Genomic DNA, 14,094 nt, shown 5'->3' on the forward strand with positions numbered 1-14,094 from the left:
GAAAGTAACTGAAAACACCTGTGTGGGTGGTGCAGGTCTTTCTCAATGGCACTGCGCACAGCTCCTAACGGTCACATTTATGCCATCTGAAAGAGACACTGTCTCATCAAATAGATAACTCACTGCTGATTGAAGGCAAAATAACATGCCTCCCGTGCAGAAAACAGCCAACTAGTAACGAAATGAAGCAACATGGCAGATAAGCCTAAATTACATGAGCAGTCATATATGTTTTAAATAAACTCCTGGAACAGTCAAATGTATCTGGCAAAGAAAAACGAAGTTGAACAAGAAAATTATTACTTAAACTGTTTCCATTAGTCAACAGACCAATTTTCAGGTTCAACACTGACCTGTTCTGCTTGCTGTAAAATGTTGACACAGTTTAACTGCAAAATGAAAGGTTATTACCGACACTTGGAGAGCATTTACATTCTGTTTTGTGAATGATGTGTGAGCTGATCTGGCTGAACTGTGGGCTTTTTTTAACCACCTGTCTGATCATTGGTTTCTGTTGTTGTTGAAATGTTGCAGCGATGACCTCTGCATTTACTTTGGTTAGTACGATGTCATCATAGTTGTTGATAACCAATCAGAACCAAATGATGGCCTCAAGTAAACTCATCCTCACATCCTCTCATATACTCACAGACATCATCAAGACTAGAGCAGACACACTGGAAGGCATTTTCTATAAGTTGCCATAGCAGATACAAAGTATTTTCAGTCTCAATGAGGCAGTCTGGTGCTCAGGCCTCCTGCAGCGAATCAGAAGTAAACAGACATGTCCTACAGGGCATGTTGCTATACCTATCTGTCTAAGCTTTGATCTGCCTACATTCCCACCGCCCCCTTCTTTGTGGCTGCAAGCTTACATAAAATGGGTGAAGTTGCAAAACTGAGGTGTCAGCTTGTGATGAACAGGAATGTCAGCAGAGGTATTGTGTGTACGTATGGAGTGTAAAGCTCATTGCTTTCTGACATGTGGGAAGAAAATTGGGGTGAAAAAAGAAAAATGGAGGCATGGGAGCCAACAGCAAAAGAGAGAAAGAATAAGGAGGGCAGAGCAAAGGGATGAGATCTCAAGAACACAGAAGAGAAAGTCTCTAGCTGCCTCCACTAACACAACTGATGACAGCAGAGAGTCAACATGTCTGCTCTGTTTTTGCCCTCATGCCCTTGCTTCTCTGCATTTCCATATGCAGTTTTTTTTCCTTCTTCTGCAGCTTGGACAATGTGATTAAACACACCAACAAAGCTACACACAGACACACATAAAATTCAATCTGTATTCTCAAAGCAGGAACTTCATCACCTTCTTCACTGGACAGTCCTGCAGTAACCCTAATAAACAGCCATTTTACACTACTTGTATTTTCTCACAGGTAAAAGGAATACTGCTGCTGTGTGTGTGTGTGTGTGTGTGTGTGTGTGTGTGCGTGTGGTTTATTTGCAGGCAGATTTGTGCAGTACAATTTATTATTCAGACAATACTGTGGAATTTTGAATAAAATAAATCCACTGTTGATGCTTCGTGCTTCCGTGACGTTCTTCCATCACACTCAATTTACCCAAATCTGTGCTGACAAATGAAAATAATATCAATCAAACAGCACCCCAACATGTCTCTGTCCCTCTGGAGCATCATCTCTCTCTCTCTCTCTCTCTCTCTCTCTCTCTCACACACACACACACACACACACACACACACACTGCATTCTGGGAGCTCAATGCACTAATCTGTTCATCCTACACATCCCACATGAGCGTCAACATACAAAAAAAAAAAAAAAAAAAAATGAAGACATTTTGACAACAATCAGTAAAGTAGAAAACTAGCATGCCGTGTTGGAACTTTTTTCATTTACAAGTGAAAAGGGGGCTTGATTTTAATCAACATGAGAAAAAAATATCAAAAAATTATCAGTTTCAAGTTCTCTTTGCCTCAGAGTGGGGTATGTGGGCATTAGGAAAGTAATTATTGTCTCATCCTTCCTTCCAGCAAATTGTTAGTTCAAGCAAAAAACAAAAACAAAAACAAAACAAAAAACAACAACAACAACAAAAAAAAAAACAATCTCAAGAGGAGAGACAACCAATGGGATTCTCTTCCTTGCCAAAAGTAGGTGTCCCTTCTCTTCCAGTTGTGTTACTCTTTGGCAAAATGAATGGTGAGAGGAGAGAGCACAACAGAGCGGGGACATAGTTGGAATCTGTACAGAATATCCTGGGAGGAGGGGAGGGGAGCAAAGGAGCTTGTAAAGTGGGGGGTGAAGGGGGGTTTAAATCAGAGTCTCATCCCATCAGGCAGTGGGGCTCCTCTCCATTGGGTGCCTCCTTTCAAGGCTAAGCGTCGTACTTCTTCCCCGTTCTGTGGATGTGGTGGAACAGCGTCATGGAGAAAGCCATGCCCAGAAGCTGTGGAGGAAACGAGAAGGAGATGAGTGAATTTGTGTCTGTATGTTTAGCATATATGTGTACATGTGTGTGTTTATGTATGATGTATGTGAGTCTCTGTGTGGTCTTTTTGATGTTGACGCCTTGGGCTGCAATGCGTTTTTGATGCACAATAAATCCTGCGGTGAAGCACGAGCACTCTCTTTTTCTCAGATGGCCTTCAAACGCAAGCTCTGGAATCTTTGTGATGGAAAAAAATGTACAGCATGCACAAGCATTAAGTCAATGAAGTAAATTGAGATGCCACTGAATCAAAGTAGCCAGCTATCGCTTTGAAGTTCCCATTACCCCTGATACTTCTACATCAAACACAGTCACAAGGCTGATCCTAAAACCATTATCTGGCAAAGTTTTCATGGCAGGGAAACTGGTAAGTATGGTGCATATTCTTTACTAAAAAGAAAACACGGACTTCCTGCAAACAGCCTCCCCTGGGGATTCCTACAGGATGTGATTAGCTTGGGAAAGCTGCTGATTCTATTGCTTTGGTTTCAGTCAAAACCTAATTCATAGGGCTGCTTGAGAGAAATGCTACCTTAAGCTGCTGTCAATCAAAACATGAAGTGTCATTTGAGGTAAACATCCACCTAAGAGGGATTTAGGACAAACAAAAAACAATCTTAGTGCTTCAAAACCAACCCAATTATTTACATGCGGCTCAAAGTTCTTGCTGTCAGCTTTATTCAGTCTGAGGCAGCATGACAGTCACTCCTACAAGACTCTTCAAAGCTCATTCATCATCCACATTTACATATAGCAGACATTTTTCAAAACCAACTTGGTATGTAGACTTTTGCCAAAGTGTGTCATATGTGCTGCCAGTCTAAATCATTCATAAGTCAAATCTCCACGCCTCTGACCATTATGTAATGCTGCAGAGTTGTGGGGCATCAAGTTTTTATGATGCTCATCACCGACATGTCATCCACCTTGCTTTCAATTTTGCTAATCTGACAGCTCAAGGCCTGCCTCTCCCACCTCTCACCTGAATGTGAGTGAGGAGTGTGTGCGTCTGTTTGTGTGCGCATAGATTTTGGGGGGGGGGGGGGTCATTAAAATGAATGTCAGCTGAGTCAGTGTTGTGGGGTTTCACTCAGAGCAACTTTATTAGTATCCAAACAGGGCTGTCTTTGTCATGTGCATGCTGTGTGTGTGTGTGTGTGTGTGTGTGTGTGTGTGTGTGTATGTATGTGTGTGAAGAAGAAATAGAAGAATGACTAAACAGGGAAGAGATAATGGCAGACAGAGAGAAGAGAGTCTGTGAGTTCGAATAAATGCATGTGAGCACATACGAACAGTGTGATCTTGTATTGAATACAGAGTGATCTGAAGTTGGCTAATATGCTGACTTTCCCTCAGTGAGACTGTGAACTTGCACTAAAGCTCAAGCACCTTCTCCCCCTAAGGACATTAGAAATGTGCAGAATCTTCAGCAGGGAGATTTTATAGTGAGACCACCTTATTCTGAGTGAACCATGGACTCATGGATTAGCAAACTAAACACTTGTCTTGCAAGAGCACAGACACAGTCAGGCCCGGGAGGGCAGGGAAAATAAAGCAAGAGGAAATGTTGAAAGCACGGAAAGTGAAATGGAAGAAGCAGAGCTCAGGTGATGGTACGTCGCATGGACACAAAGATTGGTCGTGTTTCCATCCACCTGTTTGCATGCAAATTTTCAATTTAAGCATGGAATTTGAGTGGAATGAGTCTCTTAACAGAAAATTAAAACCAGTGATATGCGGCAAAATTTTGTTTTTACGCTTGGCTGAGGTGGGAAAGCTGATCAAAACAAAATGTGACAAAGTGCGACAGAAAGAGACGTGCTGTGTAAATCATAACATAAAGGAAGCATATGAGTTCAAGCATATGAAAATATCAGATATTTGTGGAATGATAAAAAACTGTAACACTCCTCAAAGCAATAAGTAAAACAAACGTACATTTCCATCACATTTTCTGCATCGTTTCTGTGCATTTAAGGTTTGATGATATCTCATTGTGCCTAACTCTTCTTCTACATCTTAATGGCGTTCAGCACCACACATTTTATCTTAATGTGGCCAACTCTTAGTAGTTGTATATCAGTAGTGGATGTTTACCCTTTTATTACAATTTTCTTCTGCTGATTTTCAAAAAACAAAGGCTGCAAGGACAGCACGTTGAAGGTACACAGACAATAGAGTTATCTCTTAGTTTGTCTGTGCGAGAGTAGGATCTGAAGTAGAGAAGTGGAGCTGTCTGGAGTGGATAAACACTAAATGCAAAAACACTCCAGCAGTGAAATTTGTGCAAATGCAAGGAAAAAAAATACACTTTATTTTGTTCAGTCTAAAGACATTTTCAGGACACAACCTCCAAGTAAGTGGAACGACTGCTCAAAGACAGTAAGACACCCACTGTACAAAGAGGGACAGATGTAAAGCAGAGTTCAGGAGAAAAAAAAAAACGGTATCTTCGGAAGAATATCTATCACCTCAAGCCTACTGTGCCTTTAATCTGCGACTTTACACCTGCTCCTCTGTATTCACTGTCTTCTGATGGCTCCTTATACATGACTACAGCCTGCTTGGCATAAAGCCAGGTGGCTGTGATTCTCCCAGACAGGATCAGGTTGCGGAAGACAGTGACTTCAATATTTCAAGATGTGTGGGTGCCCAGAACGCCCACTGAGCACAGGCCTCACGACTTTCACAGTAGAAGATGGTAGCACAGAGGCCACTGGATGCACACGTTTTTTTAAATCCTGTTGCCAGACAGTCCGACATGAACAAATGCACCGAGACACAAAGCAAAAAGAAAACGGAGGGAAAATAGATTGGAGAGGAGCAAAAACATGGCTAAGGGAAGAACAATTTATCACTGAACCTCCTACCTGCACTACCAAGATGACCATGCCTATGGTTCCCAGCAGGTGCTTGTTGTCATCCAGCCATTCCTCCACTTTCTCAAAGCAGCCCTAAAACAGAACAAAAGCTTGTGAGGGTGCCACTTAAGAAATGTGCATTTTCAGTGTGGCAAAGGAGTCCTGTCACCATCCAGATCACACTTTCCAAGAAAAACATGCATCTTTCATATACAAGATATATACTCTGATGAATAAATTACCAGGCGATATGTAAAACAAATGAATTACCCATGAGTGATAACTTTTATGCAGACTTATCATCCATATGGAGAGACGTGTGCACTAGCTTTGAAATGTATTCCAGAGGTCATTCACTTGCAGAGGTAGGGTGAAGGACTTAATGCTGGTTTCAAATGCAAAGCGGTGCCCTTTCTTGAATGTGGATGCTAAGGCAACACGGAAGACTTAACTATATAGTGTGTGGCCGTCTCCTCTGGGCAGGATTAAACACAAGCTTTTAGTGCTGCACTTTCCCTACGGACCGGCTCAATGTCTGCCTATTCTCGTTTTGGCAATTATATTACAGCTTTTAATCCCCTACTTTGGACGTGCTAACAAACCCCATGCCAGACCAATAGCAGATTAGACTTGTAATTAGGTGAGATTGTTGAACATTGTCCTGCAAGGTTTTTGAGGAAAGGGGAGCTGTTGTTTCTTGCATAATGGAAATAAATCCAATGTGATCCAATTTTTTTGCAATTGGATTAAAATTTTAAAACAACTTTAAATACACACACAAAGACTTGTCAAAGAAACCACTGAACAGATGGACCAAAGCACAAAGGTCTATATAATTTATTATATCAGTCATCATCCTAAATCAACATAATTATTATTTCAAACCACATAAATCCAGACACAACAACATATAGATCTGGCTAATGATCCCACTAGAGTTACATCCACCCACCATGCCTTCTCCACAGGAGCAAGACACCCAGATCAAAAGACAACAAGGAGTAACAAATGCAACAATTCTTTGTAGCTGTTTTTTTTTTTTTCTCTGTGGTCATTTTGTTTGTAGCTGTGCTGTCTCGGCTTGGCTGTGTAACATATCTTAGTGTCTCAAAGTCATTTTGTATCTCCTTTTTTTCGTTTTGCATCTCCTTGTATTTGTTTTGAGTCTCTTTGTATCTTTTTACTTGACTTTCCAACAAGAAATGTTAACAGTCACAGAAGTTCTCTCCCCTAAGACAGGGCGCCTGTGCGACGCCGGTAGGCAGTGCAGTAATCCTTCCATGTTCATATCATATTGAGTATAAACAAATGTGTTTGTGCATTTACATTAGAGTCAATGGGAACTCACCCTGTTCCAGAACATGTTGGTGGAGTTACGTCCACAGTTCTGATAATGCTCCTGGCAGCAGCGGTCAGGAACTACCTTCTCCTTCAGGGCCTCATGCCAGTCGGTGTACGCTATCACACCGCAGCACTTCCACTGTCAAAGCCGCACACACACACACACACACACACACACACACACACACACACACACACACACACACACACACACACACACACATATATATCAAAAGCAAGATTAGTTAATGCTTCCTGTCAATCCAGGGAGACCTCAAACTAACTTTGGTGTAACAAGTATCTTAATGAGTCCCTTTGCTTGAGAGGACTGCAATAATGGAATGAAATGCACTTCAACAGCCACTTCTAACTTTTAATGTTGCATTAATGCCACAGCTACAAGCCAGGCAATACATTAGCAGGAATTTTAAGTTAAACTTTGCTTTTATCTTTCACTTCTGGTGTTGTGTTTGTAATAGTTGATGTAAAATATGTGGTAATTCCTGACTACCTCTGCCTGTATGATGTTCCAGGCATTTCGCAGGCCTATGTTGTTCTCTGAGTTGTAGAGAGCCAACCCATCCTTCAGATCCTGCTTGGCGTTCTCACTCACCTGGAAACAAAAAACACAACACCAACCTTGGTTAGAGACCTTGGTTTAAATAGATCAGTTCAACAAGAACCGTGAACTGAGTTATAGCATTAATTATAGTCTTTATGATGAAGTAGGAGGTTGAAGAGTGTTTGTAAGAGTGCATTCACATTATTCTGCTCTCTTCAACCGTGCAATATCTTTTTCACTCTGATGTAGATAGTGATGGCAGTGTACGTGACATGCAGTGAATTGCTTTTTCAAGAACTATGCATGATTGATCATGGATTACTTTTGCAATCTGTCCAATCATAACGAAAACAGCACATAGAAAGACAATTAGAAAGCAAAGCTACAGGTAGTCTTTTTTTCTTGTCATCTAAATATAACTCTGCAACAGTGACTTGGACTTTTGCATGATGACTACAGATCTAACACATGTCATGTGTTGAACCGCTCCACACACACACACACACACACATCTTCAACATGCCCTTGAGCAGAGCGAGCAAATCATTTTCTACTTGACTGAACCTCAACGATGTGCTCAGGGTTGTGCCATGTCTGATGGAGATTAATATCTCATTGGATGTGTTAATGAGATACAAAATCAGAGCTTTAGTTCTCCGGCAGTTCACTTTGCCTGTAGGGGTTTGCTAACTGCCAGGACAGATTGAGAGGGGCTTCAGATAAGGGGTAATTATTACTGGAAAAATGACACGCACTGCGAGAGCTATGCTGTACGTCTTCACAGGCAATACAAGTTATATCACAACAAAAGGAATGTACTTGCTTTAATATTTAGAGCTTCAGGCCTCAGACTGGGCCCAGGAAAAAAAATATATCTGCACACAATGAGAGAAGGGGCATCATGTCTGTCACAGCGTGACACAACAAGCTTTTCTCAGTTATCCACCAGTTTCTTTACTCAGAGAGGAAAGACTGATGTTCGGTTGTTTGGAAACTGCTCTGCAAGTCCCTCAGTTAAAGACATAACAGAAGAGGGAAAACTGCAGCAGCCTGTTAGATAATGTCAGCCTGCTTTCATGAAAGGAAAAGAAAAAAACTACAGTTTTAATATCACTTGACTAATTGCCAGAGCAGCTCATTGGAAACCTATATTCTGTACACTGAACTGTATATGAAAGACAGATCAAAACCTCCTTTGATCATACAGAAAAACAGATTAAGCTTTAAATTAAATGGTTCAGCAATTAAATGGTGGGAAAAAAAACTCCCCAACCCTTGTTTTCTAAGCTGCGGGCATAAGAAAACTATTTGCTGAATTAAACATAAAACTGAAACACAATACTTTTTTGATTAATTAAAGTTTCCCTGGCAATAAAATGCTTTAGTGATCATTAATCATGCACAACCCATTTAAAACATCCTCTAAATCCTTTGAAATAAGATTAGTATCAATTCAAATCACATTCTTCATTCTCGTTCTGTAACTTTGCTGATGCAGAGAAGCGAATCTGTGTATTGTACCTCGGGCTACAGGCCCTACCATATCTGTCCTTGTGGAGGGAAATGAGATGAAGAACAGCATCATCAGTCTCTGCCTTGTACTTTTTTTTCTATTCTCTGTCTTTTCCTCTCCATCTAGGCTATATGTGATGCTGCTCGCTCATTACTGACTCCTCATGCTAACACAGTCACTAGAGATTAGTAGGGGGGCCCCCCAATAAAAATCATCTTCTGAGTCTCCAGCAAGTCTCTGCACATCTTCCAGTTCATGTGTGGAAGCCTTTGTTACAGCCTGAAATGAAACTTAATGATCCAGATTTACCACTAACGAGAGTCAGACAAATGACTGCAGAACAAACAGGGATTTGATCATGCAACACTCTGCCCCATTTTCTTCTTGCAAAAGGAGCGCATACAAACATGCCTTTGTTGCATTACCCTATTTTTTCTAAAAAGGAAAACTAACTTCTTGACTGAAGCTCATGTTGCTGGTACTGGAGACCGTTCACAAATAAAACACTGTTCTTTGGCAGCATTTAACGACTGGTAGGCTTTCTCTACAAAGTTGCCACAGGACGTCAATGCAATACCTCAAGTGTGGCAAACTGACACACCACCCCTACCTGGAGACATTGCTCATATTTCTCATTAGGTAGATAAGCTTGTGGTTTCCTCTGGACTGAGTGAGTCCTTCCTCAGCAATACAGGACAACACATTTGTTATAGAAATCTAAATGGTTCAGCAGAGCCAGCTGGGTGAATGCACAAGAGTCACAGAGAGGGAGAAAACAGGAGGGGACGTGCAGGCATATGTGCTGACAGTTTGAACGCAGAAATAGGCTTTCTATCCTGACTGGTGTGTGTTGTCTGTTACTGTGTACAAAAGCAGAGGGAGTGGGTGCTTGATTGTCTGAAAAACACCTGTCTGTCTGTGCAGATTCTCAGTCATCAAGGTCAATTTGTGTAGAAGGGCTTAAGTTGAGGCAACTGGACTTCAGTTTAATGTGAAGGTTTACCTCTCATCCAAAAGGCTTCTTCAGTTCTAGTAAACTGGTCAGGAGTCCCAATTAAACCTACTGGCTCCATCTAGCCAGTAGGTTTAGTACCTGGCTGTCATTTGAGATAGACATGTACGAGTCTTGAGTAACTTGGTTAAATCACTTAGCTCCAAAAGATAACCAAGATTCACAACTCCCCCTGTTCATTAACCTGGATCTGTTGTGTCGTTGACTACACTTGCTGCTAATTATAATTATAAATTGTGCTGTTCATAATCACTTTATAATCTACCCCACTCCTTCTAAGTAGTTGTTAGCAAGAAACTGTTGTATAATAGCATAAACTAAATGGACAAGCAGTTGCTGCTATCTCATTTGTCATCAGGGGACTCAGGTATCCGATCGAGTTGAGTTAGAAAAACTTCCTGTCTGGCAATGTGGAAATGGAAACATGGCCAGGATGTGGGACTCACAGTGCCAAACAGACCCAGATCCACAGGACTCCTGACTGTAACCGAGAGCCAGTAAAATCTTGGTTACAGTCACGATGAGTCAATTAAGTGGCACTTAATTACATTTTTTCTGCATTACATGATTTTTCAAGTTAACCAAAGGTATTACAAGCATATTCATTGGTTCTATCTGATCCCAGCACAGAGACATTAATAAATCCAGGACAACCTTGTGTCAGAATTGTGCCCAAGACCTTGGGGACCAGGACTTGTCAGCATATAAAAATGGGGCCACGTTGCTTACCAGAGTACAAAGCCGTGACAGAGCTGATTGCCAATTCTCAGAAATCTAAAAGATCTGATGGTTGGTTGCTGTTTCAGTGTTGAATACACACTGCAAATCCACTTTTCCTGCCCAGACAGCAAATGTCACTTTCGTGCCCTGTACTTGATGAATTCCTGTAGTGTAGAACACATTTAGAGCTGTGTGAGCTAACCCAGTGTTGATTCCCTTGTTGGGGTTCAAGTCCCAAAGGAGTAGAAGTGTTTCAAAAGGAATATGAGCCCAATCAGCCACATGGCAGCACTGTAATTCAGGATCAAGAATGAAAATTTGGAAAGGTCATGTCTCTCACACAAGTCTGAATGATGCGGAATTTTACAACCTATGTCACTGTGCTCTACAGAAAGCCCTCAGAGTCCGCCATGATGCACTTTCTGTCATTTGATTTTATCTTCTAAACAGTAAATTGACATCTACTTTTTGGATTCTGACTCAGAAGATACATATTTTTATTATGAAAGGGTAAGATTGGATGAAAAACATGGCTGCCATCATCCAAAAAACTTTTGAGCATTTTGAAGCATTTGAGCTCAACTACCAAGCTCAGGGTGCCAAAAATGCCTCTGAACCTGCTCAAAAGAATTTTACAAAGTTGGGTGCGCATGCTCCGAGAGAAAGTATAGAGCAAAATCTATGTGTCATTTCGGTGTGAGTGGTTGTGGCCAATCGCATATTTGCCCATAACTCAAGATTGTGATCAGGAAATAAGTGTGCAGTTGGTCTTACGTCTTTGAACAGAATGAAACTTGCTGAAGTGACTTTGCTCAGCTTTGTGAAGCCTGAAACTCACTTGTTACTGTATTAATTTTGACTCATTGAGCTGCTGTCTTGTGCTGAGCTCAAATGAGCTTAAATTCAGAATAGCTGCTTATGGTTATATTATTTCTTCACTTATTCTCTTTTGCCTCTGAAGACAACTAGCTAACAACTGGTATCTCAGTGGGCAGTCTGAATTCATCACAAAACACAAGAAAGTACTACTTATTGCTTCATTTACAGTAGATGGTGTGTTGGGTGTATAAAAGAGCAATTAGCGTATTGGAGTTTTATTCAGTTTTATCCAACTGCTATTTATCACTTTGAGCAATTACATTCATCAAATGATGCCACACAGTCTCTGCAGTAGAACACAAACTATGCAGGTGGTTTACTAAACATAATACCACTCTGAGAACGAGAACGAGAACGTGCACGCTGGCACGAGAACAGAGCTTGGAGCTAAGCTGGAGCCAGCCATGCAGAACTAAAGGAGAAATGAGGCATTGACCAAAAAAGAACAGTGAAAAATCTCTTAATTTCACCCTTCACATTTTTTGAGGGTACATGGGGCAGCGGACACAAGCTGTAAACAAAACACCAACATGTTATCAGATGATAAGATGATGTGATTACAGTGTTGGCAAACAGTTGCCTATTTACATATTCAGCAACACTGTCACTTGAAATCGAGCAAACATAAGTGCAATATTTCTCTCCATCTAATGCTAATTTTGTCTCCACCAACTCTGGAGAGAAATATCTGGCTTTTTAGCTGCAAAATGCTCCACCACATTCACCAGCAATTCACTAACTTTGTCTGTCTGCCATTTGGCGCAAGGCATGCAGCATAAAGTGGGTTTTTAGAGGACGAATCAATACTCTAAAGTTGAAGGTTGGAAAACTATAAATGGAGAAGGAAAGAATTATACAACTCTGTAGAGCTGATGGGAACAACAGAGAAGAGTATAATCCTCAGTGGGTAGTCACCCTTTCCATATAAAAGTAGTCATGAGATGTCATGTTATGTTGTTATGTTATTATAGAAATATTGATTACAGCCACTTTAAACACTTCTTCCTTTAGTTATGCATTTATTGCCATCAATATGTTTTGTCTCAGCAAAATGTGGCTACATTTAGGTACATTTAAGTTATTTTGGTTGAAGTCTGCGTAAATTTTGGATGATGAGAAGATAAAATCAAATGACAGTCCTAGTACATTCACAAGTAATTAAGGTGCTGTACTTTCTAGAAAAGTGATTTACAATTTTCAGTTAAAGCAGGCTTCAGAATAATGGCAGTGCTGAAACTAGAAAACTGTACTAAAAGAGGACTCTCGGCAGACCACATTTCCGCTTGGCAGGACTATTTTTCAAATTTCTAATCCCTGTTGTACTCATCTCCCTCCTCTCATATTATCTTCAGTCTTTAAACGTAACTCATTCTCAAACAATGAGAAACAATTCAGAACAAATCGTTAAACAAATTTCAAGTTTCAGGTTTCTTCAAGTCAAAGAAAAAACGTCTTTCTGTACTGTCAGATCACAAACACTCAGTTGGCTTATCTCCAGTCAGCTGTACAACAGTAATAAAAAAGCGTTACATCAAAACAAACACTTAAATGATTGTCAGACATCTTCCATTATTAGCTGTTCAGACAAGGACAAGCTCCTGACAACCCAGCAAATCGTCTTTATTCACATATGATTTTATACACTCATAGTAAGGTACCTCTTCCAAAAGCATTCAGCTCTCTTATACTAATAATTTTGGGGGTCACATGTATACAGTCAAGGTACAATGGCTCCTAAGAACCGAAGCGAACAATATTTTGCTGTTGCTCTCATTGCAAAGCTCTGGACAAGTCCGTTAGCTAATTGTGTAATAAAAGATGTGAAGAGAAACAGCATCAGAGCCAGGGGTCCCCAGCAGCACATCATTAAACATGATACTTTATTCCCCCGTTTGTTCTGCAAGCCTGTGCCGGGTAGCCTGAGGCCTGGGCACTCAGCAGAACGAGGGGAAGGCCTCCACTACCTCTCTGTAATTGGTCTGGGAAAAACAAGACCAGCGATTGAACAGAAATCTGCCTGTAAACAAACGCAAAACATGGCTTGATGTGTCTCCTGTTTTGTTGGTAAAATAATTCAGTGAGGGCGGCGCAGTGGTGCAGTGGTTAGCACTCACAGCAAGAGGGTTCTGGGTTCGAGTCTGGGTCTGGGCCCTTCTGGGTTCTCCCTGTGCCTGCATGGGTTTTCTCTAGGTACTCCGGCTTCCTCCCACAGTCCCCAAAACATGAATGTTAGGTTAACTGGCCCCTAGGTGTGAGTGTGTGTCAGCCATTGGTGACCAGTCATTCGCAGGTGTACCCCGCTTCTCGCCCGTAGTCAGCCGCCCCCCTAACCCTGACGGATAAAGCGATATAGAAAATGGATGGAATGAATAAAATACATTTTTAAGTATATCTTCCTCACTTCTCTAATTAGGGCTGTGATATCTGCAGGACCTCTATGCTTTGGTTATTTGAGGCCTACCATGGAGTTCAGCTTGTTAATGGCATCATTTTAGATTCTTTTATGTTTACATTTAAGAGCAGAACTGTGATATGGCCAGTCAGGAAGATAGCCCTTGATTGGTCAACAAGTTGAGAACACGACACCTGACTGGTCAACATCAAGGCAGGCAGTAGATTACTAAAATTACCACAAACCACAAAAGTAACTGTGATGGCAGCTGAGGGTGATGGAAATGTTGAACAGTGAAGCAGAGCAGTGCAACTCCAGTGTGCTGGCTGCTCTGATGCTCTCTGCTCCTGTGAT

General features: G+C 41.2%; 1 protein-coding gene across 6 annotated transcripts in view; it reads right to left on the reverse strand.

Annotated features, from left to right (window-relative positions):
• Positions 1-1,275: 1,275 nt before the first annotated feature.
• Positions 1,276-14,094, reverse strand: part of tspan9a (tetraspanin 9a) — a 154,445-nt gene continuing 141,626 nt past the window's right edge. For all 6 annotated transcript variants that reach the window (XM_046395302.1, XM_046395301.1, XM_046395298.1 and 3 more), the window contains 4 exons: positions 7,174-7,275; positions 6,670-6,801; positions 5,331-5,414; positions 1,276-2,418 (listed from right to left, as the gene is read on the reverse strand). In XM_046395302.1, coding sequence (XP_046251258.1) covers positions 2,347-2,418; positions 5,331-5,414; positions 6,670-6,801; positions 7,174-7,275 — 390 coding nt within the window. In that variant the 3' untranslated portion in view covers positions 1,276-2,346. The remainder of the gene's footprint in view (positions 2,419-5,330; positions 5,415-6,669; positions 6,802-7,173; positions 7,276-14,094) is intronic.

Source organism: Scatophagus argus, chromosome 7, assembly GCF_020382885.2.
Source record: "Scatophagus argus isolate fScaArg1 chromosome 7, fScaArg1.pri, whole genome shotgun sequence".
NCBI lineage: Eukaryota > Metazoa > Chordata > Actinopteri > Scatophagidae > Scatophagus > Scatophagus argus.